At 49.4% G+C, this 22,406-nt stretch overlaps 1 protein-coding gene across 3 annotated transcripts in view; it reads left to right on the top strand.

Annotated features, from left to right (window-relative positions):
• The window catches only part of LOC140430959 (embryonic protein UVS.2-like), a 258,091-nt gene that overhangs the window by 132,851 nt on the left and 102,834 nt on the right, over window positions 1-22,406 (top strand). For all 3 annotated transcript variants that reach the window (XM_072518802.1, XM_072518800.1, XM_072518801.1), the window contains one exon: window positions 21,247-21,365. In XM_072518802.1, coding sequence (XP_072374903.1) covers window positions 21,247-21,365 — 119 coding nt within the window. The remainder of the gene's footprint in view (window positions 1-21,246; window positions 21,366-22,406) is intronic.

Below are 22,406 nucleotides of genomic sequence, written 5' to 3'. Positions count from 1 at the left end.
GTAGTAAAGGCCCTGCACAGAATCTTCACACTGTTCGGTTTCTCTGCATACATCCAAGTGACCGGGGCACATCGTTTATGAGCGATGAGCTGCATCAGTACCTGCTCGATAAGGGCATCGCCTCGAGCAGGACTACCAGCTACAAACCGCAGGGCAACGGGCAGCTGGAGAGGGAGAACGCGACGGTATGGAAGGCCATCCTTCTTTCCCTCCGGTCTAGAAGTCTCCCGGTTCCCCGCTGGCCGGAGGTCCTCCCCGACGCACTCCACTCCATTAGGTCGCTCCTCTGCACAGCCACGAATGAGACCCCTCACAACCACTTGTTTGTCTTCCCCAGGAAGTCCATCTCCGGGGTCTCGCTTCCATCCTGGCTGATAACTTCGGGGCCTGTCCTTCTCCGGAGGCATGTGAGGAGCCATAAGACCGACCCCCTAGTCGAGAGGGTCCAGCTCCTGCACGCAAACCCCCATTACGCCTACGTCGAGCACCCAGACGGACGGCAAGATACAGTCTCCTGCTGGTTTCCCTGCCAACGCGCCCCCCCTGCATCCCAGCATCGCCTACCGCCACCTACCGTGTCTCTTTCGCCTCCCTGGGGCTCCTGTGTCCTCCCGTGCCTATGCCGCCCCCCGTGCCTGCACTGCCCCCTGCGCCTTCACAGCAGCCACCCACCTGCCGACCACTACCCTGCAACCATCTCTGACACACCGGGCGGAAGCTCCGAACAACACGCTTTCGGAGTCACCATCATCTACGATGTCCATCCCCGTCGCACCGCCAGAGCTGAAGAGGTCTAACAGGACGATTCGGCCTCCGGATAGACTGGATATTTGATCCACGTCACCCCCGCCAGACTTTGTGTTTTTTTTAAACGGGGTGAATGTGGTGAAATGTATTTACCAGGAGATGTGGTGCCAGTGTAACCGTTAACCTTTAAGGATTGAGCTGGAACCCCGGTGGGCTCCGCCTCTGGCTCCGCCCCCCCCCCCCCCCCCCCGGGACGGTATATAGTCCTGCGCCCAGTGGGTGGCGCTCATTTGTACAGAAGTCACTGGCAGGCTAGTTCTTGTTTAATAAAGCCTTCGTTCACTTACGGGCAGCACGGTGGCCTTGTGGATAGCACAATTGCTTCACAGCTCCAGGGTCCCGGGTTCGATTCCGGCTTGGGTCACTGTCTGTGCGGAGTCTGCACGTCCTCCCCGTGTGTGCGTGGGTTTCCTCCGGGTGCTCCGGTTTCCTCCCACAGTCCAAAGATGTGCAGGTTAGGTGGATTGGCCATGATAAATTGCCCTTAGTGTCCAAAATTGCCCTTAGTAGTAGGGCGCTCTTTCCAAGAGCCGGTGCAGACTCGATGGGCCGAATGGCCTCCTTCTGCACTGTAAATTCTATGATTCTATGTTCATATGGTCTCACTGTGAATTGATGGTATATCAGGTTATCTTACGTTATTTATAATGGTTACAAAAAGCTTCTGTTTTTCATTTTCCGGTAGCCGTTTGGTTCTGGTTGGGTCCCCTCCCCCCCTCCCCGCTTTCTTCCTGACCCCCTCCCCCTCTGACTGTCTGGCGTGCCTTCTTTCCTCATCTGTTCTTATGTCCTGTTTCAGTTGGATTGGCGTGATGCGCTACATTTCATTATTTGCTGGGCATGGTTGGGTTTCTCCTTATTCCCCCCAACCCTCCCGCTCTTATTGTTCTACCGTGGCTATCCTCTCCCTTCCTTTGGCTTATTGGCTGTTGGCTACTAACAGGTCTTGGAAAAACTGGGTGAATGGTTCCAATGTTTTGTGGAAGCCTCCTTCAGACTCCCAGATTGTGAATTAAATTCTCTCCGCCTGGAGAAATTCCGATAGGCAGACAGCCAGTCTGCAGCTTTGGGTGGTCCTCCTGATCGCCAGCCGTGAGGATTTTCCGGCGGACCATTAGGGAGGCAAAGGCAAGGGCATCGGCCCTCCTCCAATTCCCATAAAGAGATCGGGCTGTTCTGATACCCCGAAGTCTACCATTTTTGGGCAAGGCTCCACCCTCATTCCCACCATCTTGGACATTGCTCAAAGAAGCCTGTCCAAAACCCAACAAGTCTGAGGCAAGGGCAGAACATGTGCACGTGGTTGGCTGGGCCTCCTTGACAACCTTCGTATGTCCTCCAACTCCGGGAAGAACCTGATCATTCGGGTTCTAGTTGAGTGGGCTTAGCTTTGCGCATGTGGACTTCAAACCCCAAGTCCTCCTCCCACGTTTCTCTTGTCTCATACAGCAGTGTGTCAGCCCTCCTCAGTAGTCGGCCTTACATGTCGCCGCAATTCCCCTTCTCTGGGATGTCCGTGTCCAGTAGGTCCGCTAGCAGTGATTGTTGTGGTGGTCGTGGGTATGTCTTTGTTACCCTGCACACAACGTTTTTGACCTGTATGTATCTTAGTTTGTTCCACCACTCCCCTCGTCAGCTGAAACTTCTCTGTTCATCGAGCGTTGTCAATCTGTTGTCAGTTTAGAAGTCCCTAATAGTCAGCATCTCTCTATCCTGCCTCCACCTCTTGAAGGTTGCATCCATTGTCACGGGCGTGAACCTCTGGCTTTTGCAGATGGGGGCCTTGTGAGACATTTTGGTTAACCCGAAGTGCTGTCGCAGCTGGTTCCATGACTGGAGTGTTGCTATCACCACTGGGCTTGTTGAGTATTTATTTGGTCGGATGGAAGCGCTGCCGTGGCTGGGGCATGGAGGGACGTCCCTCTGCAAGACCCCTCCTCTATAAGCACCCACTTGGCTTCTGGCTCTTTTATCCAGCCATTTACCCTCTTCACGGTTGCTGCCCAGTGGTAATATTGCAGGTTGGGAGGGCTAGCCCCCCACGGTTCTCGCTCTCTGCAGTACCTTTTTTGGGATCCTTGCATTCTTCCCTTCCCCAACACAAAACGCCTTGAACAGTTTTCGAGTGAGTTGAAGAAGACCTTGGGGATGTAGATCGGAATGGATCTGAACAGGAAGAGGAACCTGGGCAATACGTTCATCTTGATCATCTACACCGTCCATGCCAGGGAGAGTGGGAATGTGTTCCATCTTTGCCGGTCCTTTTTTACTTCCTCTATCAGGCTGGCCAGGTTCCATTTGTGGATCCCTGTCCACTCCTGAGCGATTTGGAATCCCAGGTGGCGGAATTTGTGTTGGGCCTGTTTAAATGGCATTCCCTTCAGCTCTGCTCCTCCCCCTTGTGGGTTCGATTTTGCTCAGGTTGAGTTTGTAGCCCGAGAAGGTTCCAAACTCTTTCAAGAGTGCCATGATTCCTTCCATGCTGCTTTGTGGGTTCGAGTTGTAGAGGATCAGCTCATTTGCATAGAGCGAGACTCTGTGCTGTCTGAATCCTCTCCAGATCCCCTTCCAATTCTTTGCCACCAAATCTTTGCCACATTAAGTGCAATCGCCAGTGGCTCGATCACTAGGGCGAACAGCAACGGGGACAGCAGGCTTCCCTGCCTTGTGCATATGTGCAGTTGGAAGTACTTAGAGCTGGTGGTATTTGTCTACACGCTCGCTGTGGGAGCATTGTACAGCAGTTTCACTCAGGCAGTGAACCCCGTTCCGAGCCCAAACCGCTCCAGTACCTTTATGAAGTACTTCCATTCGACTCTGTCGAAGGCCTTTTCTGCGTCCAGGGAGACGATCACCTCGGATGTTCTCTCCTCAGATGGGGTCATGATGACGCTCAGCGGGTGCCTGATGTTCAATGTTAGTTGTCTACCCTTGACAAATCCCATTTGGTCTTCTGCTACCACCTCTGGTAAGCAGTCCTCCAACCTTTTGGCTATGCTCTTGGCCGTATCTTCACATCTGTTTAGCAGCGAGATTGGGACTGTAAGACCCGTATTCTGTTGGGTCTTTGTCTTTCTCGGGTATCAGCGAGATTGAGGATTGTGCAAGCGTAGGCGCCAGTGAGTCTGTGAACATCTCTTGAAGGTGCGGGGCCAGTGTCATCACAAACGTCCGCTGGTAAACTGTTCGGTCCCGGTGCCTTCCCCACGTGCATGGAGCTAATACTCTCGATGACCTCCCAGTTCTGGCGCTGCTACCGGCCCCGTCTCCTATCCCCGTCCACGCCTGGCATGTCCAGTCCATCGAGGAACTGCTTCATCCTCAAATCCCCTGCTGGGGGCTCGGAGGTGTACAGCCACAGTAGGTCTCGAATGCTTCGTTGACCTTTTCCAGATCCGTTACTAGTTTGCCTTTGCTGTCCCTAATCTGGGCTATTTCCCTCGTGGCTGCCTGCTTTCTCAGCTGGTGAGCCAGCAGGCGGCTGGGCTTGTCTCCGTGCTCGTACAGGATCCACCATGCCTGGCAGAGTTGGTGCACTGCTTTCCTCCTGGAGAGCGTTCAAAGCCCAACTATAACTTTTTCCACTTCGCCAGTAGCGCAAAGGTCAGTGCCTCGGAATATTGCCGGTTTACTTCCAGTATGGAGTCGACCCTCTCTTCCCTATCTCTCCAAGCTTTGTAAGCGATAATTTCACCCCTGATCACAGCCTCCGTTCCTCCCAGAACGTGGAGGGAGAAACCTTCCCATTCTTGTTGTTCGTAATATACTCGTCTATGGCCTGTGATATTTTCTCGCAGTAAGCCTTGTCAGCCAGGAGGGCCTTGTCCAAACCCCATGGGGGGCGTTGGGCATGGTGGGTCTCCAACCTCACATCCATGTAATGTGGAGCGTGGTCGGAGATTGTAATCACGGAATATTCCACTCTTACTAGGCCTGGAAGCACTGATTTTCCCACAACAAAGAAGTCAATCCGTGAATATACATTGTGTCCACGGCCCCATCTGCTCCATGAATATGGAAAATTCTTTTGCCATGTTGGAGGTCTTTCCTGTTTTGGTATTGGACCTGTCTGTCCGTGGGTCCTGTACACAATTAAGCTCCTCCCCCATGATTAGTCTGTGTGTATATTTGTTGGGGATTTCTGCCATGATCTTCTTTATAAACTCTGTGTCGTCCCAGTTGAAAACATACACGTTCACCAGGACTACCTGTGTCCTGTCCAGGACGCCGCTGACCATGATGTACCGTCCCCCTGGGTCTGTAACCGTCCTTGTCGCCTTAAACACCATCCTCTTATTTCACAGTATGGCTACCTCCTTGGCCCACGTCCCATAGCAGGAATTATAGGTCTGTCCCACCCAGTCCTTCCTTACCTCAGTCCTCCCTCAGGTGTGTCTCTTGGACGAAGACTATGTCGGCTGTCAAAATTTTCAGGTGGGCAAAGACTCTGGATCTTTTCACTGGGCCGTTAAATGCCCTGACGTTTCAGGTGACTATCCTGACGGGGGGGTTTTGTCACCTGGCTCCTGCGGGCTCAGCCATACTTACCTGCTGAATGCGCCCCTGCATTCCGGGGTTTCCCTTTGTTAGGGGGCCATCCAAGATGGCCGCAGTCACCGTTCTCCCCGTGAGGTCGGGTCCCTGCACTCCGGGGTTTCCCTTTGTCCAGGGGCATCCAACGTGTCTGCCAACTGTGTGTATGCCATGTGGGTGAACCCCTGCACTCTGGGGTTTCTCTTTGTTCAGGGACCCTCCAAAGTGGTTGCTTGTGGTGCCATTTTAAAGCAAAGAACAATACAGCATAGGAACAGGCCCTTCGTCCCTCCAAGCCTGCACCGAACATGGTACCTGCCTAAGTGTGGTGAATGTATGCACCGGATAGGTGATATGCCTTTAAGGTTTGGTGTGATATGCCTTTAAGGCTTGGGTTGGAGCCCCGGTGGGCTCCGCCCATGGCTCCGCCTCCCCAGGGCTGTATATAATGTTGCGTCCAGTGGGTGGCGCTCAGTCTGTACTGAAGTCTCTGGCTAGCTAAGTTTTTGCGTATTAAAGCCTTCATTCACTTGATCTCTCTCTCGTGTCATAATTGATGGTATATCAATTTAATACGCAAACAACTACACTATGGACTCCGCTCTCAAGCCAGAGAAACTCGATCTAGATGCCTGTGCGGCAGAAGCAAAGGAGATCTTCTCGCACTGGCTTTGCTACTTCGAGGCATAAATCGGCTCCTCAGAAGCACTTATCCTCGAAACCCGCAAGCTGCACCGCCTCCACGCCCGGGTGAGCCTCTGAATCTCCGTTTTAATCGAGAAGGCGGCCTCGTATGACGCTGCGGTCGAGATTCTAAAGAAGCGCTTTATCAAGGACGTCAATGAGGTCTTTGCGCGGCATCTACTCTCTACCCGCCGGCAGCGCTCCGGGGAATCGCTGGATGAGTATTTGGAAAAGCTCACCATACTCGCCAGAAACTGTGATTATCAAGCCGTGTCGACAGAGGACCACATGAAGCTGCAGATCCAGGATGCCTACGTGGCTGGAATCCACTCGAACTACGTCAGGCAGCGTCTCCTAGAAAACGGGGCAAACGACCTGCAGGAAACGGTAAAATTAGCCACGTCGTTAGAGGTGGCCAACCAGAACCTCGGCGCGTACCCCACGGACCCTGCGAGTCCCACGCGGACTTCACCAGACCCGACCACGCCACAGGCCTGTGCCGCGCGGCTGCCAGCCCAGACCGGGGGACCGTTGTGCTACTTCTGTGGTCAGAGCCTACATCCAAGACAGCGTTGCCCAGCCCGTTCCGCGACATGTAGTGACTGCGGCAAAAAGGGGAATTTCGCTAGTCTGCCTGGCCAGACCGAAGGCCCAGAAGCAGAAAACGTTTCAGGCCCGGCCAACGGACTCACAGGCCCTCAGGCCCCGCAACGTGGCTGCGTGCCTCTCGGGCACGCCCTTTTTCGACGTGTCATCGGCCTCGTGGGGGCGGCCATATTGGCTGCCATTATCTGCTCAACCCGACACGTGCAACCGATGGGGGCGGCCATTTTGTGACTCCGATTCCCCGGATGATACAGACTACCCGCAGCTTGGAGCAGTCACCCTCAACCAGTCGCGGCCGAAGCACCTGCGCAGCTCCATGATGGTCGTCCAGGTCAACGGGCACGAGACCCCCTGCCTCTTTGACTCCGGGAGCATGGAGAGTTTTGTGCATCCAGAAATGGTAAGGCGCTGCTCCCTGCGCACCTCCCCTGTCTCCCAAACAATCTCCCTCGCCTCTGGGTCCCATTCAGTCCGTATTCGGGGGGTACTGTACCGCGAACCTCGCGATCCAGGGCTCTGAATACGCCCGCTTTAAAATCTATGTCCTCCCTCACCTCTGCGCTGCTTGGTCTGGATTTTCAATGTAGTCACCGAAGCCTGACCCTGTTACCACCCCTCACGGTGTGTAGCCTCTCAACTCTGAAGGCCCCCCCGCTCTTCGCAAACCTCACCCCCGACTGTAAGCCCATCGCCACCAGAAGCCGGTGGTACAGTGCCCAAGATATGACTTTCATCAAGTCAAAGGTTCAGCGACTCTTGAGAGAAGGGATCATCGAGGCCAGCAACAGCCCCTGGAGGGAGCAGGTGGTGGCAGACCGGTCCGGAGGAAAGAACCGGATGGTCGTGGATTACAGCCAGACCATAAACCGGTTCACGCAGCTTGATGCGTACCCTCTTCCCCGCATAGCGGAGATGGTTAATCAGATCGTGCATTACCGGGTTTTCTCCACGGTCGATCTGAAGTCCGCCTACCACCAGCTCCCGATCCGCCCGGAAGATCGGCACTACACGGCTTTTGAAGCAGCCGGCCGGCTCTTCCACTTCCTTAGGGTCCCTTTTGGCGTTACTAATGGGGTCTCGGTCTTCCAGACAACGATGGACCGAATGGTGGACCAGTACGGGCTGCGGGCTACTTACCCGTACTTGGACAATGTCACCATCTGCGGCCATGATCAGCAGGACCACGACGCCAACCTTGAGAAGTTCCTCCAGACTGTCCGGGCCCTCAACTTAACATACAACAAAGAAAAATGCGTTTTCCGCACAACCCGGCTAGTCATACTCGGCTACGTCGTGGAAAATAGGGTCCTCGGGCCCGACCCCGACCGCATGCGCCCCCCCTCACGGAACTCCCTCTTCCCTTCCGCCTCAAGGCCCTCAAACGGTACTTGGGGCTTTTCTCCTATTATGCCCAGTGGGTTCCCAACTCTGCGGATAAAGCCCACCCACCTTTTAAGACCACGACATTTCCCCTGACGTCTGAGGCCCATTCAGCCTTCAGCCGTATCAAGGCCGATATCACTAAGGCCGCTATGCACGCGGTGGCCGAGACCATTCCCTTCCAGGTCGAGAGCGATGCATCAGATGTTGCCCTGGCTGCTACCCTCAACCAGGCGGGCAGGCCAGTTGCGTTTTTTTCTGGAACCCTCAACGCTTCCGAGATCCGACACTCCGCTATTATGGAAGCTGTGTGGCATTGGAGGCACTACCGAGCCGGTAGGAGGTTCACCCTCGTCACCGACCAACGGTCGGTCGCCTTTATGTTCGACAACGCACAGCGGGGCAAGATCAAGAATGATAAGATCTTGAGGTGGAGAATCGAACTCTCCACCTACACTTACGATATTAAGTATCGTCCGGGGAGCTGAACGAGAACGCGACGGTTTGGAAGGCCGTCCTTCTGGTCTTATGGTCTAGTAGTCTCCCAATTCCCCGCTGGCAGGAGGTCCTGCCCGACGCCCTCCATTCCATTAGATCACTCCTCTGCACAGCCACGAACGAGACCCCTCATGACCGTTTGTTTGTTTCCCCTAGGAGGTAAATCTCCGGGGTCTCGCTTCCACTCTGGCTGACAACTTCAGGACCTGTTCTTCTCCGGAGGCATGTGAGGAGCCATAAGACGGATCCCCTAGTCGAGACTGTCCAGCTACTACATGCTAACCTCCAGTACGCCTACGCCGCGCATTCTGACGGACGGCAAGATACGGTTTCCCTACGGGATCTGGCGCCCGCTGGTTCCCCCGCCAATGTTTCCCCCTGCATCCCCGCGTCACCAGTCGCCACCCAACTGCGCCCCTCCCACACCTCCATTTCCCCCCCCCCACGCCTGCACTGTCGCCCACAGCCACCCACCCGGCCCCTGCTCCCCAACCTTCTTCGACACGCCAGACGGAAGCTCCGACCGCCGTGCTCCCGGATATACCATCATCGATGACGTCTGTGCCCACCGCACCACCGCCTGAGCCGAGGAGGTCAAAGAGGACGAACAGGCCTGACAGACTGAACATTTGATCCCACGTCACTCCCGACGGACTTTGTGTTTTTTTAAATAGAGGGTGAATGTGGTGAATGTATTCACCAGATAGTTGATATGCCTTTAAGGTTTGGTGTGATATGCCTCTAAGGCTTGGGTTGGAGCCCCGGTGGGCTCCGCCTCTGACTCCGCCTCCCCGGGCTGTATATAATGTTGCGTCCAGTGGGTGGCGCTCAGCCTGTACTGAAGTCTCTGGCTAGCTAAGTTCTTTGCGTATTAAAGCCTTCATTCACTTGATCTCTCTCTCGTGTCATAATTGATGGTATATCACTAAGTCTGCACTTACGGAGTCCGTATCCTTCCATTCTCACCCTATTCATATATTTGTCTAGATGTCCCTTAAATTCCACTATTGTACCTGCTCCCACCACCCCTCCAGGCAGCACATTCCATATATTTACCACTCGCTGTGTAAAAAACTTGCCTCGTACATCTGTTCTAAACTTTTCCCCACACATGTTAAACCTATGTCCCCTAGTACTTGACTCTCCTACCCGAGGAAAGAGCATTTGAATATCCTCTCTGTCCATGCCACTCATGATGTGGAGATGCTGGTGTTGGACTGGGGTGAGCACAGTACGAAGTCTTACAACACCAGGTTAAAGTCCAACAGGTTTGTTTCGATGTCACTAGCTTTTGGAGCCCTGCTCCTTCCTCAGGTGAATGAAGAGGTATGTTCCAGAAACATATGTATAGACAAATTCAAAGATGCCAGACAATGCTTGGAATGCGAGCATTAGCAGGTGATTAAATCTTTACAGATCCAGAGATGGGGTAACCCCAGGTTAAAGAGATGTGAATTGTGTCAAGCCAGGACAGTTGGTAGGAATTTGCAGGCCCGAAGTGTGGTACATTGGTGAGACCATGCAGACACTGCGACAACGAATGAACGGACATCGCGTGACAATCACCAGGCAGGAATGTTCCCTTCCAGTCGGGGAACACTTCAGCAGTCAAAGGCATTCAGTCTCTGATCTCCGGGTAAGCGTTCTCCAAGGCGGCCTTCAGGACGCGCGACAACGCAGAATCGCCGAGAAGAAACTTATAGCCAAGTTCCGCACACATGAGTGCAGCCTCAACCGGGACCTGGGATTCATGTTGCATTACATTCATCCCCCACATTCATCCCCCACCATCTGGCCTGTGAAATCCTACCAACTGTCCTGGCTTGACACAATTCACATCTCTTTAACCTGGGTTACCCCATCTCTGGATCTGTAAAGATTTAATCACCTGCTAATGCTCGCATTCCAAGCATTGTCTGGCATCTTTGAATTTGTCTATATATATGTTTCTGGAACATACCTCTTCATTCACCTGAGGAAGGAGCAGCGCTCCGAAAGCTCGTGACATCGAAACAAACCTGTTGGACTTCAACCTGGTGTTGTAAGACTTCGTACTATGCCACTCATAATCTTGTAGACCTCTATCAGGTCTCCTCGCATCCTCCGTCGATCCAGTGAGAACAGACCGAGTTTATCTACCTCTCCTCATAGCTAATGCTCTCCATACCAGGCAACATCCTAATAAATCGCATCTGTACCCTCTCCAATGCGTCCACATCCTTCTGGTAGTGTGGTGACCAGAATTGTACACAATATTCCAAATGAGGTCCAACTAAGATCCTGTACAGCCGCAACGTGACTTGCCAATTTTTATATTCAATGCCCCGACCGATGAAGGCCAGCATGCCGTATGCCTTCTTGACCACCTTATCCACATGCGTTGCCACTTTCAGTGATCGGTGGACATACACGCCCAGATCTCTCTGCCTGTCAGTACTCGCAAGAGTTCTACCATTGTGTAATTCCTACATGCATTGGACCTTCCAAACTGTATTACTTCACATTTGTCCGGATTAAACTTCATCTGCCATTTCTCCGCCCAAGACTCCAACCAGATTATATCCTGTTGTATCCTCTGACAATCCTCTTCACTATCCGCAACTCCACCAATTTTTGTGTCTGCGAACGTGCTGATCAGACCAGCTACATTTTCTTCCATCATTTATATACACCACGAACAACAACGGCCCCAGAACCGATCCCTGTGGAACGCCGCTAGTCACAGCCTTCCATTCAGAAAAGCACCCTTCTACTGATACCCTCTGTCTTCTGTGCCCAAGCCAGTTCTGCATCCAACTTACCAGCTCTCCTCTGATCCCATGTGACTTCACCTTTTGTACCAGTTTACCATGAGGTACCTTGTCAAAGGCTTTACTGAAGTCCATGTACACAACATCTACTGCCTCTCCATCATCTATCATCTTTGTCACTTCGTCGAAAAACTCAATCAAATTAGTGAGGCACAACCTCCCCTTCACAAAACCATGCTGTCCATCACTAATAAGTCAATTTATTTCCAAATGTGAATAAATCCTATCTCTAAGAATCTTTTCCAATAGTTTCCCCACCACTGACGTAAGGCTCTCTGGCCCTTAATCTCCTGGATTATCCCTGCTGCCCTTCGTAAACAATGGAACAATTGGCTCCTCTCCAGTCCTCTGGAACTTCACCTGTAGCCAATGAGGATACAAAGATTACTGTCAAGGCCCCAGCAATTTCCTCCCTTGCCTCCTGCAGTATTCTGGGGTAGATCCCATCAGGCCATGGGGACTTATCTACTTTAATGCTTTTTAAGATGCCCAACACCTCTTTATGAATATCAACATGATTTAGAATATCTACACACTCTACCCTATACTTCTCATCCACCAAGTCCTCTTTGCTGAATACTGCGGCAAAGTATTCATGTAGTATCTCTCCCATTTCTTCTGGTTCCATACATCGATTCCCTCCAATATCCTTGAATGGACCAACCCTTTATCTGACTACCCTCTTGCTCTTTACATATGTATAAAACGCCTTAAGATTTTCCTGAATTCTGTTTGCCAATGACATTTCATGACCCCTTTTAACCTTCCTAACATTGCCCTTAAGTTCCTTCCTACTTGCTTTATATTCTTCAATGGCTTCATCTGGTCTGAGCCTTTTAGACCTTGCAAATGCTTCCTTTTTCTTTCTGACAAGATTCATAATACCTCTCAATATCCAGGGTTCCCTATACTTGTCACGCTTATCTTTTGTCCTCACAGGTACATGCCGATTCTCAATTCTAATCAACTGACATTTGAAAGCCTCCCACATGCCGGATGTTGATTTTTCCTCAAACAGCCCCACCCAGTCAACACTCTCCAGATCCTGTTTAATGATGTTGTAATTAGCCTTGCCCCCCCAGGCTAACACCTTTACCTGAGGACCACTCTTGTCCTTTTTCATAAGCAGCTTAAAACTTACAGAATTATGATCACTGTTCCTGAAATGATCTCCTACTGAAACTTTGATCACCTGGCCAGGCTCATTTCCCAGCACTAGGTCTAATATAGCCCCTTCCCGAGTTGGGCTATTTACATATTGTTTCAAGAGGCCCTCCTGTATGCTTCTGACAAATTCTGCTCCATCCATGCCTCTAGAGTAAGTGTGTCGCAGTCAATCTGAGGAAAGTTAAAATCATCCACCACGACAATCCTATTGTTTATGCATCATTCCAAGCTCTGTCTGCATATCTGCTCCTCTATCTCCCGCTGGCTGTTAGGAGGTCTGTAGTAAACCCACAACATTGTGACAACACCCTACCTATTCCTGAGCTCTACCCAGATTGCCTTGCTGCCTGAACCACCTAAGGTGTCCTACCTCAGCATAGCTGTGATATTCTCCTTCACCAATAATGCAACTCCCTCACCCCTTTTGCATCCTCCTCTATCCTGCCTGAAGCATCTAAATCTTGGACTGTTTACTTGCCAATCCTGTCCCTCTTTCAACCAAGAATAATAGTAATAGCAACAACATCATAATTCCACGTACTAATCCAAGCTCTAAATTCATCTGTCTTACCTGAAATACTCGCATTGAAACTGATACACTTCAGCCCACCAGCCCCTCTGCATTGACCAACCACTCCCTGCCTGCTCTTCCTCTTAATCTTACTGGCCTTAGTCTGTAGCTCTCCCTCAGTTATTTCTCAGTTATTTCTCCCGCTGACCTACGGCTCTGGTTTTCACCCCCTTGCCATACTAGGCATTTCGAGCTGTTTCTCTCCCTTCCACTTTTCTCCTTACTAGCTTTTGTTTCTGCCCCCTATTTACTACCTTCTGATTTCCTGCATTGGTTCCCATCCCCCTGCCACATTAGTTTGAACCCTCCCCAACAGCACTAGAAAATAGCCCTCCTAGGACCTTGGTTCCAGTCCTGCCCAGGTGTAGACCGTCCGATTTGTAATGGTCCCACCTGTCCCAGAACCGGTTTCAATGTCTCAAAAATCTGAATCCCTCCCTTTTGCACCATCTCTCAAGCCACGCATTCATCCTGTCTATCCTGGCATTCCTACTCTGACTAGCACGTGGCATTGATAGCAATCCTGAGATTACTACCTTTGAGGTCCTACTTTTTAGTTTATCTCCTAACTCCCTAAATTCAGCATGTAGGACCTCATCCTGTTTTTTTTACCAATATCGTTGATGCCTATATGCACCATGATAGCTGGCTGTTCACCCTCCCCCTTTTGAATGTCCTGCAGCTGCTCTGAGACATCCAGAACCCTTGCAACCAGGAGACAACATATTCCAGAATTTTGTTCCAAGTCACCAAGTGTGGCCTGTTGTAGCCAGCCCAATGCCATTGCTCTCTCTGTTCCTGTGTTCCCCTTGTGGTGTTTTCTCCCACCCGCACCGTACATAGAACATTACAGCGCAGTACAGGCCCTTCGGCCCTCAATGTTGTGCCGACCTGTGAAACCACTCTAAAGCCCATCTAGACCTATTCCCTTATCGTCCATATGTTTATCCAATGACCATTTGAATGCCCTTAGTGTTGGCGAGTCCACTACTGTTGCAGGCAGGGCATTCCACGCCCTTACTACTCTCTGAGTAAAGAACCTACCTCTGACATCTGTCTTACATCTATCTCCCCTCAATTTAAAGCTATGTCCCCTCGTGCTAGACATCACCATCCGAGGAAAAAGGCTCTCACTGTCCACCTTATCCAATCCTCATCATCTTGTATGCCTCAATTAAGTCACCTCTTAACCTTCTTTTCTCTAACGAAAACAGCCTCAAGTCCCTCAGCCTTTCCTCATAGGATCTTCCCTCCATACCAGGCAACATTCTGGTAAATCTCCTCTGCACCCTTTCCAATGCTTCCACATCCTTCCTATAATGCGGCGACCAGAATTGCACGCAATACTCCAAATGCGGCCGCATCAGAGTTTTGTACAGCTGCAACATGACCTCATGGCTCCGAAACTCAATCCCTCTACCAATAAAAGCTAACACACCGTACGCCTTCTTAACAACTCTCAACCTGGGTAGCAACTTTCAGGGATCTATGTACATGGACACCGAGATCTCTATGCTCATCCACACTGCCAAGAATCTTGCCATTAGCCCAGTACTCTGTCTTCCTGTTATTCCTTCCAAAATGAATCACCTCACACTTTTCTGCATTAAACTCCATTTGCCACCGCTCAGCCCAGCGCTGCAGCTTATCTATGTCCCTCTGTAACTTGTAACATCCTTCCGCACTATCTACAACTCCACCGACTTTAGTGCCATCTGCAAATCTACTCACCCATCCTTCTACGCCCTCCTCCAGGTCATTTATAAAAATGACAAACAGCAGTGGCCCCAAAACAGATCCTTGTGGTACACCACTAGTAACTGGACTCCAGTCTGAGCATTTCCCATCAACCAACACGCTTTGTCTTCTTCCAGCTAGCCAATTTCTGACCCAAACTGCTAAATCACCCTGAATCCCATGCCTCCGCATTTTCTGTAGTAGCCTACCGTGGGGAACCTTATCAAACGCTTTACTGACATCCATATACACCACATCAACTGCTTTACCCTCATCCACCTGTTTTGTCACCTTCTCAAAGAACTCAATAAGGTTTGTGAGGCACGACCTACCCTTCACGAAACCGTGTTGACTATGTCTAATGAAATTATTCCTTTCCAGATCATTATACACCCTATCTCTGATAAACCTTTCCAAGATTTTGCCCACAACACAAGTAAGGCTCACTGGTCTATAGTTTCCTGGGTTGTCTCTACTCCCCTTCTTGAACAAGGGGACAACATTTGCTATCCTCCAGTCTTCTGGCACTATTCCTGGAGAGAAAGATGATTTAAAGATCAAAGCCAAAGGCTCAGCAATCTCCTCCCTAGCTTCCCAGAGAATCCTAAGATAAATCCCATCCGGCCCAGGGGACTTATTTATTTTCACACTTTCCAGAATTGCTAACACCTCCTCCTTATGAACCTCAAGCTCTTCTAGTCCAGTAGCCTGAATCTCAGTATTCTCCTCGACAACATTGTCTTTTTCCTGTGTGAATACTGATGAAAAATATTCATTTAGTACCTCCCCTATCTCCTCGCACTCCCAAGTACAAATTCCCACTACTGTCCTTGACTGGCCCTATTCTTACCCTAGTCATTTGTTTATTCCTGACATATCTATAGAAAGCTTTAGGGTTATCCTTGATCCGACCTGCCAAAGACTTCTCATGTCCCCTCCTGGCTCTTCTTAGCTCTCTATTTAGGTCCTTCCTAGCTAACTTTTAACTCTTGAGCGCCCTAACTGAACCTTCATGTCTCATCTTTACATCCTCCCCCATCGCCCCTTCCCTATAGATTTTCCCCTCCCTTCCCTCTGTTCTTACCATAGTCGCTTCCCTCTGTTCTTCCCTTAGTCGTCCCCTTGCTACCAATGTCTGCCCCCCTCCCCTTGTGCGAGATGCGCCGTGCCTCTCTTTCTTTCACACTTCCTGGTGCTAGCTTCCCCGCTAGTATGGTCCCCCGCCCCGCCCGTCCGTGGTTAGTTGTTTGTCCTCCCATCGCCCATCCCCTGAGCTCCGTCTCTGCCATTCGCCCTTTCTTGCGCTCTGCTGCCCTAACTCCGTCCTTCTTCGCTTTCCCCCCAGCACAGCAGTGCAATTCCATGCGAAGTGTTCAACATGATGGTTCACAGTTAGCACCTGAAAAAATAAATGTCTCTTCTGATGAACTCTTCATCGCTGCCCTGCTGATGTTTCTGAAGTTCATTCTCCAAACTTGTTCGCATCTGCAGGGGCCGTGAAAAAGTGCCCCCTGCCTTGGAATGTGACCCAGAGTTTGACTTGGTACAGCATCCCAACTTTATGCCGCTCTTGTACAGCGCAGCCTTCGCCCTGTTGAATTCTGCCCGGTGCTTGGCCAGGTCAGCCCCAAAGTCCTGGTAGATCTGAATCCGGTAACCTTCCCAGTTACATTTCTTAGTTTGTCTCGCCTAGCGCAGGATTCATTCCCCGACTTGGTACCTGGACATTTTGGCGATTGTCGCCCTCGGCTGTTCCCCGGTTTTGGGCTTTGGGTGGAGCAACTGGTGGGCTGTATCTAATACTGGTTGGTTGGGGAAGCTGTCCCTCCCACCAGGGCCCAGCATTTGGGCCACATAGTCCGTGGGGTTCCTACCATTGATCCTCTCCGGCAGGCCCACAATCTGTTGGGTTTGGCGTCTCGATTGGTTTTCCTGGTCGTCGATTTTCCCCTTCAGGCTCCCCTGCGTCGTGACTAGCCTTGCCACCTCTTTGTCTAGGGCGATGATCCGGTCGCACAGGTCTGTTGCAGCTTTAATGGTAAGTTCCTGCGCTTCCAGTCGCTTCTCCATCTTGTCTCAACCACCTGCATGGTTGCCAGAGCTTCCGCAACCGCACCCCTGACCACAGCTCGAATGTCATTTTTTGACTCTTCCTGGTGTTCTCTCAGTTCCTTTGAGAGAAGCATCCTCCACCCTTCCCCTGATGTGGGGGCTCCTTGTGTGGCGGGCTGGTCCTTCACGTTCTGCAAGGGCCCGATTTTCATCGCCTCGTGTGTTGGGCGGCTCGGCAGTTAGTTTCTCCAGGCTTTTTCCGTTCCTTGTTTCCACGTGGCCTCTAGAATGGCTGTTGTTTGGCATTTTCCCTTGGGGATGTTTTTTCTTTGTATTAGTGGGCTATATGGGTGAAAAGTGCCTATTTTCAGGTTCGTGGAAGGAGAGCCAGCTGATATGAGACTTCTCAGCACATCCCGTCACCTGTGTTCTACCAGGGCTAATTGGTACTGACCTCATTACAACCATGAAATAAAAGAACTGACCTCAAGAAGGGAGGTAAAAGTAACATTTAAGGCAGCGTTTGACGGAGTGTGGAATCAAAGTGCATGGAATGGGAAAATATTTTCCACTGGTAGGAGTCATATCTAGTACAAAGGAAGATATAGTTGTTGGAGGTCATTCACCTCAGACCGCAGGAGATTGCTGCAGGAGTTCCTCAGGGTGTATCTTAACCTAACCACCTTCAGCTGATTCGTTAATGATCTTCCTTCCATTATAAGGTCAGAAATGGGGAAGTCTGCTGGTGATTGCAAAATGCTCACTGACTCCTCAGTTACTGAAGCAGTCCATGTTATGCAGCAAGTCCTGTACAACTTACAGTTTTAGGCCGATAACAATTAACATTCACGCCACAAAAATGCCACACAATGGCCATCTCCACAAGAGAGAATCTAACCATGCCCAGTTAATGTTCAGTGACATTACCATCACTGAATCCCCCACTGTTAACATTCCGGAGTTTACCATTGATCCAACACTGAACTGGACAAGCCATAAAATAGTGTGACTACAAGAGCAGGTTAGATTAGGCTGGGAATTCTGTGGCAAGTAACTTATTTCCTGATTCCCCAAAGCCTGCCCACCAGCTAGAAGATAAAAATCAGGAGTGTGATGGAATACTCTCCATTTGCCAGGATGAGTGCAGCTCCATCACCGTTCAAGAAGCTTCATCCCATCCCATCCAAGACAATGCAGGCTTTCTGATTGGCACCGCATCCACTGCCGTAAACATTCACTCCCTCCACCAGAAAGTGGCAGCATTGTGTACCACATAAAAAAGCACTGCTGAAACTCACCAAAATTCTTTTTACAGCACTTTCCAAACCCACAACCGCTACCACCCAGAAGGACAAGGACAGCAGACACACGGGAACATCACAGCCTGAAAGTTTCCCTCTAAGCCACACACCATCCTGACTTGGAAATATATCATCATTACTTCATTGTCACTGGGTCAAAATGCTGGAACTCCCTTCCTAACAACACTTCTGGTGTACCTACACTACATGGACTCCAGCAGTTCAAGCAGCTGGCTAACCAAAACCTTCTCAAGGACAATTAGGGATGTCAATAAATGCTTCCCTTTCCTTTGACACTCACATCCCATAATTTAAAAGCAACATCAGGCTTGAATCCTTCCTATTAGCGATTGCTGATAGGCAGCTGAGGGGCAGCACGGTAGCCTTGTGGATAGCACAATTGCTTCACAGCTCCAGGGTCCCAGGTTCGATTCCGGCTTGGGTCACTGTCTGTGCGGAGTCTGCACATCCTCCCCGTGTGTGCGTGGGTTTCCTCCGGGTGCTCCGGTTTCCTCCCACAGTCCAAAGATGTGCAGGTTAGGTGGATTGGCCATGATAAATTGACCTTAGTGTCCAAAATTGCCCTTAGTGTTGGGTGAGGTTACTGGGTTGTGGTGATAGGGTGGCGGTGTTGACCTTGGGTAAGGTGCTCTTTCCAAGAGCCGGTGCAGGCTTGATGGGCCGAATGGCCTCCTTCTGCACTGTAAATTCTATGATGATGGAACTGTGGTGCATAGAGCAGCATGAGAGTTGGTGGGTATGGGGTATCGTATGAAAATGCATTCACTGATCTTGATCACCTGGTGTGGTTGTTGAACTTTTCCAGACATTTTTCTGATGTTCTCCAGACCATATTCTATAAATTGACCTCCCTGGCTATCTATTCATAATCTCTTAACAGGATGTGCATTGAGAGAATGGAAACAGCCTCTTTCCTGTTGACCTCATCACTAAGGCCTCCAGCACTCCATCTGTAAATCTTTTTAATAATAATCTATTAATAATAATAATCTTTATTGTCACAGTAGGCTTACATTAACACTGCAATGAAGTTACTGTGAAAAGCCCCTAGCCGTAACATTCCGGACTGTTCGGGTACACAGAGGGAGAATTCAGGCTGTTCAAATGACCTACCAGCATGTCTTTCGGGACTTGCGGGAGGAAACCGGACGACCCAGTGGAAACCATGCAGACACGGGGAGAACGTGCAGACCGTCCGCACAGACAGTGACCCAAGCCGGGAATCGAACCCGGGTCCCTGGCGCTGTGAAGCAATAGTGCTACCAACTGTGCGACTGAATCTGGGAGTCTTCTATCTTGCCTGTTGTTCCATTTGCTTAGCTTCCTCTATCAACCAGCTCAGACTGACAACACCAGCTTCCCATCGATCAGTGCAGCTCCCCTTTGAGAGGTGAAGACTGTCTTTACGAGTTGGAGGCTAGATGTAGCACTTGCTAGCCTTGCATGCTGTTAGGCGCTTTGTTGAGCATTCAATCCTACCAGCAGCGCAGGTTGCATGCAACCAAATACTAGTCATTAAACTGAGGAACAAGGTAGCTTACAAATTGGGAACCTTGCATTTCAAAAGAGGCACTTTCAATACTTAGCCTGTTTCTTTTTCCTCTTCTCACAATTATAATTGGGTTTTGCTATAACAAGGACATCCGTGATTGTATATAATCCTAAAATTCCAAAAGCTGTGGATTTGGCAGAGCAGCCATTGTAACAATTAACTGAGGATCATTTAACTCTTGCAATCTTTTTCTCTTCTTCTTCAGTGATCACTCACTACCGAGTATGATTGTCCACCTAAGAAACTCCTTGTCACTGGTCACGGGTTTTACAGGTCCTTGCGTGGCCGATGAGCCCAATCCTAGAGCCGCACATCCGACCGTACACTTGGCAGGTATTTCCGGGAGGTGGGATTTGTCCTTGGACTGGAGGTCGCTGGTATTCCTTTCTCAGGCTCCTTTGCCAGATCTTAGAGTTGAGTATTCACGAAGCGTTGTGTCCCTTCAATGAGGAGTAGATCTCTTCTGAGCAAGGGTCTCCCAGACGTTGACGTCTATGTTGTATTTCTTGAGATATGCCTTCAGTGTGTCTGAAGTATTTCTTTGTCCTCCTCTTGTTCGGGAATTTCCCTTGAGCTGGGTAAAGGAGATTGCTTTGGCAATTGAGACTCTGGCATCCTAAGTATGTGGCCGACCAGCAGAGTTAGTTTCAGCTTATCATTGCTTCGATGCTGGTGCCCTTAGCTCTTTCAAGGATGCTGATGTTGCAATACCTGATTACTCAAAATACCCTCAAAAGCTCAAAATTCATATAACTCCTTGAAGCCATAATACCTTCCCCTTCAACAGATGCAAATAGGCTTTAAGTAAGGCCAACCACTTACAATTTCCAATTCCCTATTGATATGTATGGCCAATAAATAGTGCAGATTATTCACTGCATGTGACAGTCTTGCAGAGTAACAAACAGGACCAATTTACTGTGTGTCTCAACAAAATTAATGGACACTTGTTCATCACATATTGCGATCCTTGGGACCTTTTTCAGGTGTTGATTAATTTCTCTATATATATTTTCAAATCTTTTGACAGTTCGGCCTTCTGCACAATTAATTTAACACCTTGTAACCTTCCACCAAAGTTACATCCATGCCTATTTTGTTTCTACTCAATTCACTCTCGCTGTAATTGTTGGCTAATTCATATGAACCTTTTTTCCATTAACTAAGTCTAGGATTTTCCTGGGCTCTGATTATCACAGATTATTAGATTATCATAGGTTATTAGATTTTCCTGTGTACGATTGCAAATTCTTATGGCAACATTTTTCCAAATAATTTAGAATTTTATTAGTTGTTTGTTTCATTACTTTATCAAAGAAATGCATTCATTGGCTTATTGCTTCTCATTTTATATACAAAAGAATGAATAAACTGATCTCAGCTGAACCTGCTGCTCTGCCAGTTAGGTGAAGCGATATGTGAAAAATGTGCAATTAACAGATTAACAGACTTTAAATGATAGATAATTCTTTCATATTTGTAACACAAAGCTATTACTTTTATATGTTTTGGTTTGATTTGTTTTAGAGGTGTGTGGAAACTTACTCACCAAAAGTGATGGAAGTTTCACCTCTCCAAATTATCCAGACGTGTATCCTAGTTTCATCAACTGCAAGTGGATGATCAGGGCACCTTGGGCGCACAAGGTATGTGGTAACTCCATAAGAAACAAAACAAAATCAGAACAATGTTCTGGAAAATAAAAATTAGTAGAAGTTATATGTGGAATTTCCTCCTACTCCACTTGGCATAAAGAATCACCTGAGCCTAGCTCATAGAGGAAAATCAGTTGTATTCTGCATTGAACTGTTTCTGCCAATATATGTCCATGCAGTGTTTTGCAATCCTAACTTGCTATACCCCTCAATTTAGTGTAATCAGCAAAATTTGATATTGTGCCATCAGTTCCTAAGTGCAGATCATCATGTATTGATGTTAATGATCTGGGCTTAGGAACAGTACAAACACGGATAGACAAAATGACAGGATTGAGGAGCACAGAGAATGTTTGTTGGATTGGATAATACTTCAGAGATAGAGAGGGTTGAAGCTACTGTGGAACTTGGAAACAATCAGAATTCTTGGAATCCTGAGTCAATATTGAGGATGTGCAGGTTAGGTGGATTGGCCATAAAAAATTGCCCCTGAGTGTCCAAAAATGGTTAGGTGGGGTTACTGGGTTACGGGGCTAGGGTGGAGGTGTGGTCTTAATTAGGGTGCTCTTTGCAAGGACCGGTACAGACGTGATGGGCCAAATGGCCTCCTGCACTGTAAATTCTATGACTCCCAAGGCTCCTCCCTCCCAAATTTATACCATTGTGCTGCCACCTTAGTAGATTTGTCCAGCCAATGAGACAAGATATACCCAAGGATGATGACGAAAGGGGATGTGGTATTGGTTTCACGGTATGATTGTGTGAGTTTGATTATGTCAGGCTTGTAATCTGTGGGACAGTTCTCATAATTTTACCACAAGTCTGCAAATGTTTGTGATCCTTTGTTGTTTTCAGTGCCTGGGTCGAGGTTGGGCAGCCCATCTGAGCTTTTCCTTATCTCACGTTTTTTGTAGCAGTTTGATACAACTGCCTGATTTCATAGACCATTTCTGAGGGTTGTTTGAGCTATGGTTGTTGAGTCATGACTAACTAGACTGGGTAAAGAGGCAGATTTCCTTCCCTGAAGGACAT

This window comes from Scyliorhinus torazame, chromosome 10 (assembly GCF_047496885.1).
Source record: "Scyliorhinus torazame isolate Kashiwa2021f chromosome 10, sScyTor2.1, whole genome shotgun sequence".
Classification (NCBI taxonomy): Eukaryota; Metazoa; Chordata; class Chondrichthyes; order Carcharhiniformes; family Scyliorhinidae; genus Scyliorhinus; species Scyliorhinus torazame.
The sequence above is the reverse complement of the archived record's forward strand: the minus strand, read 5'-3'. Positions and strand labels throughout refer to the sequence as shown.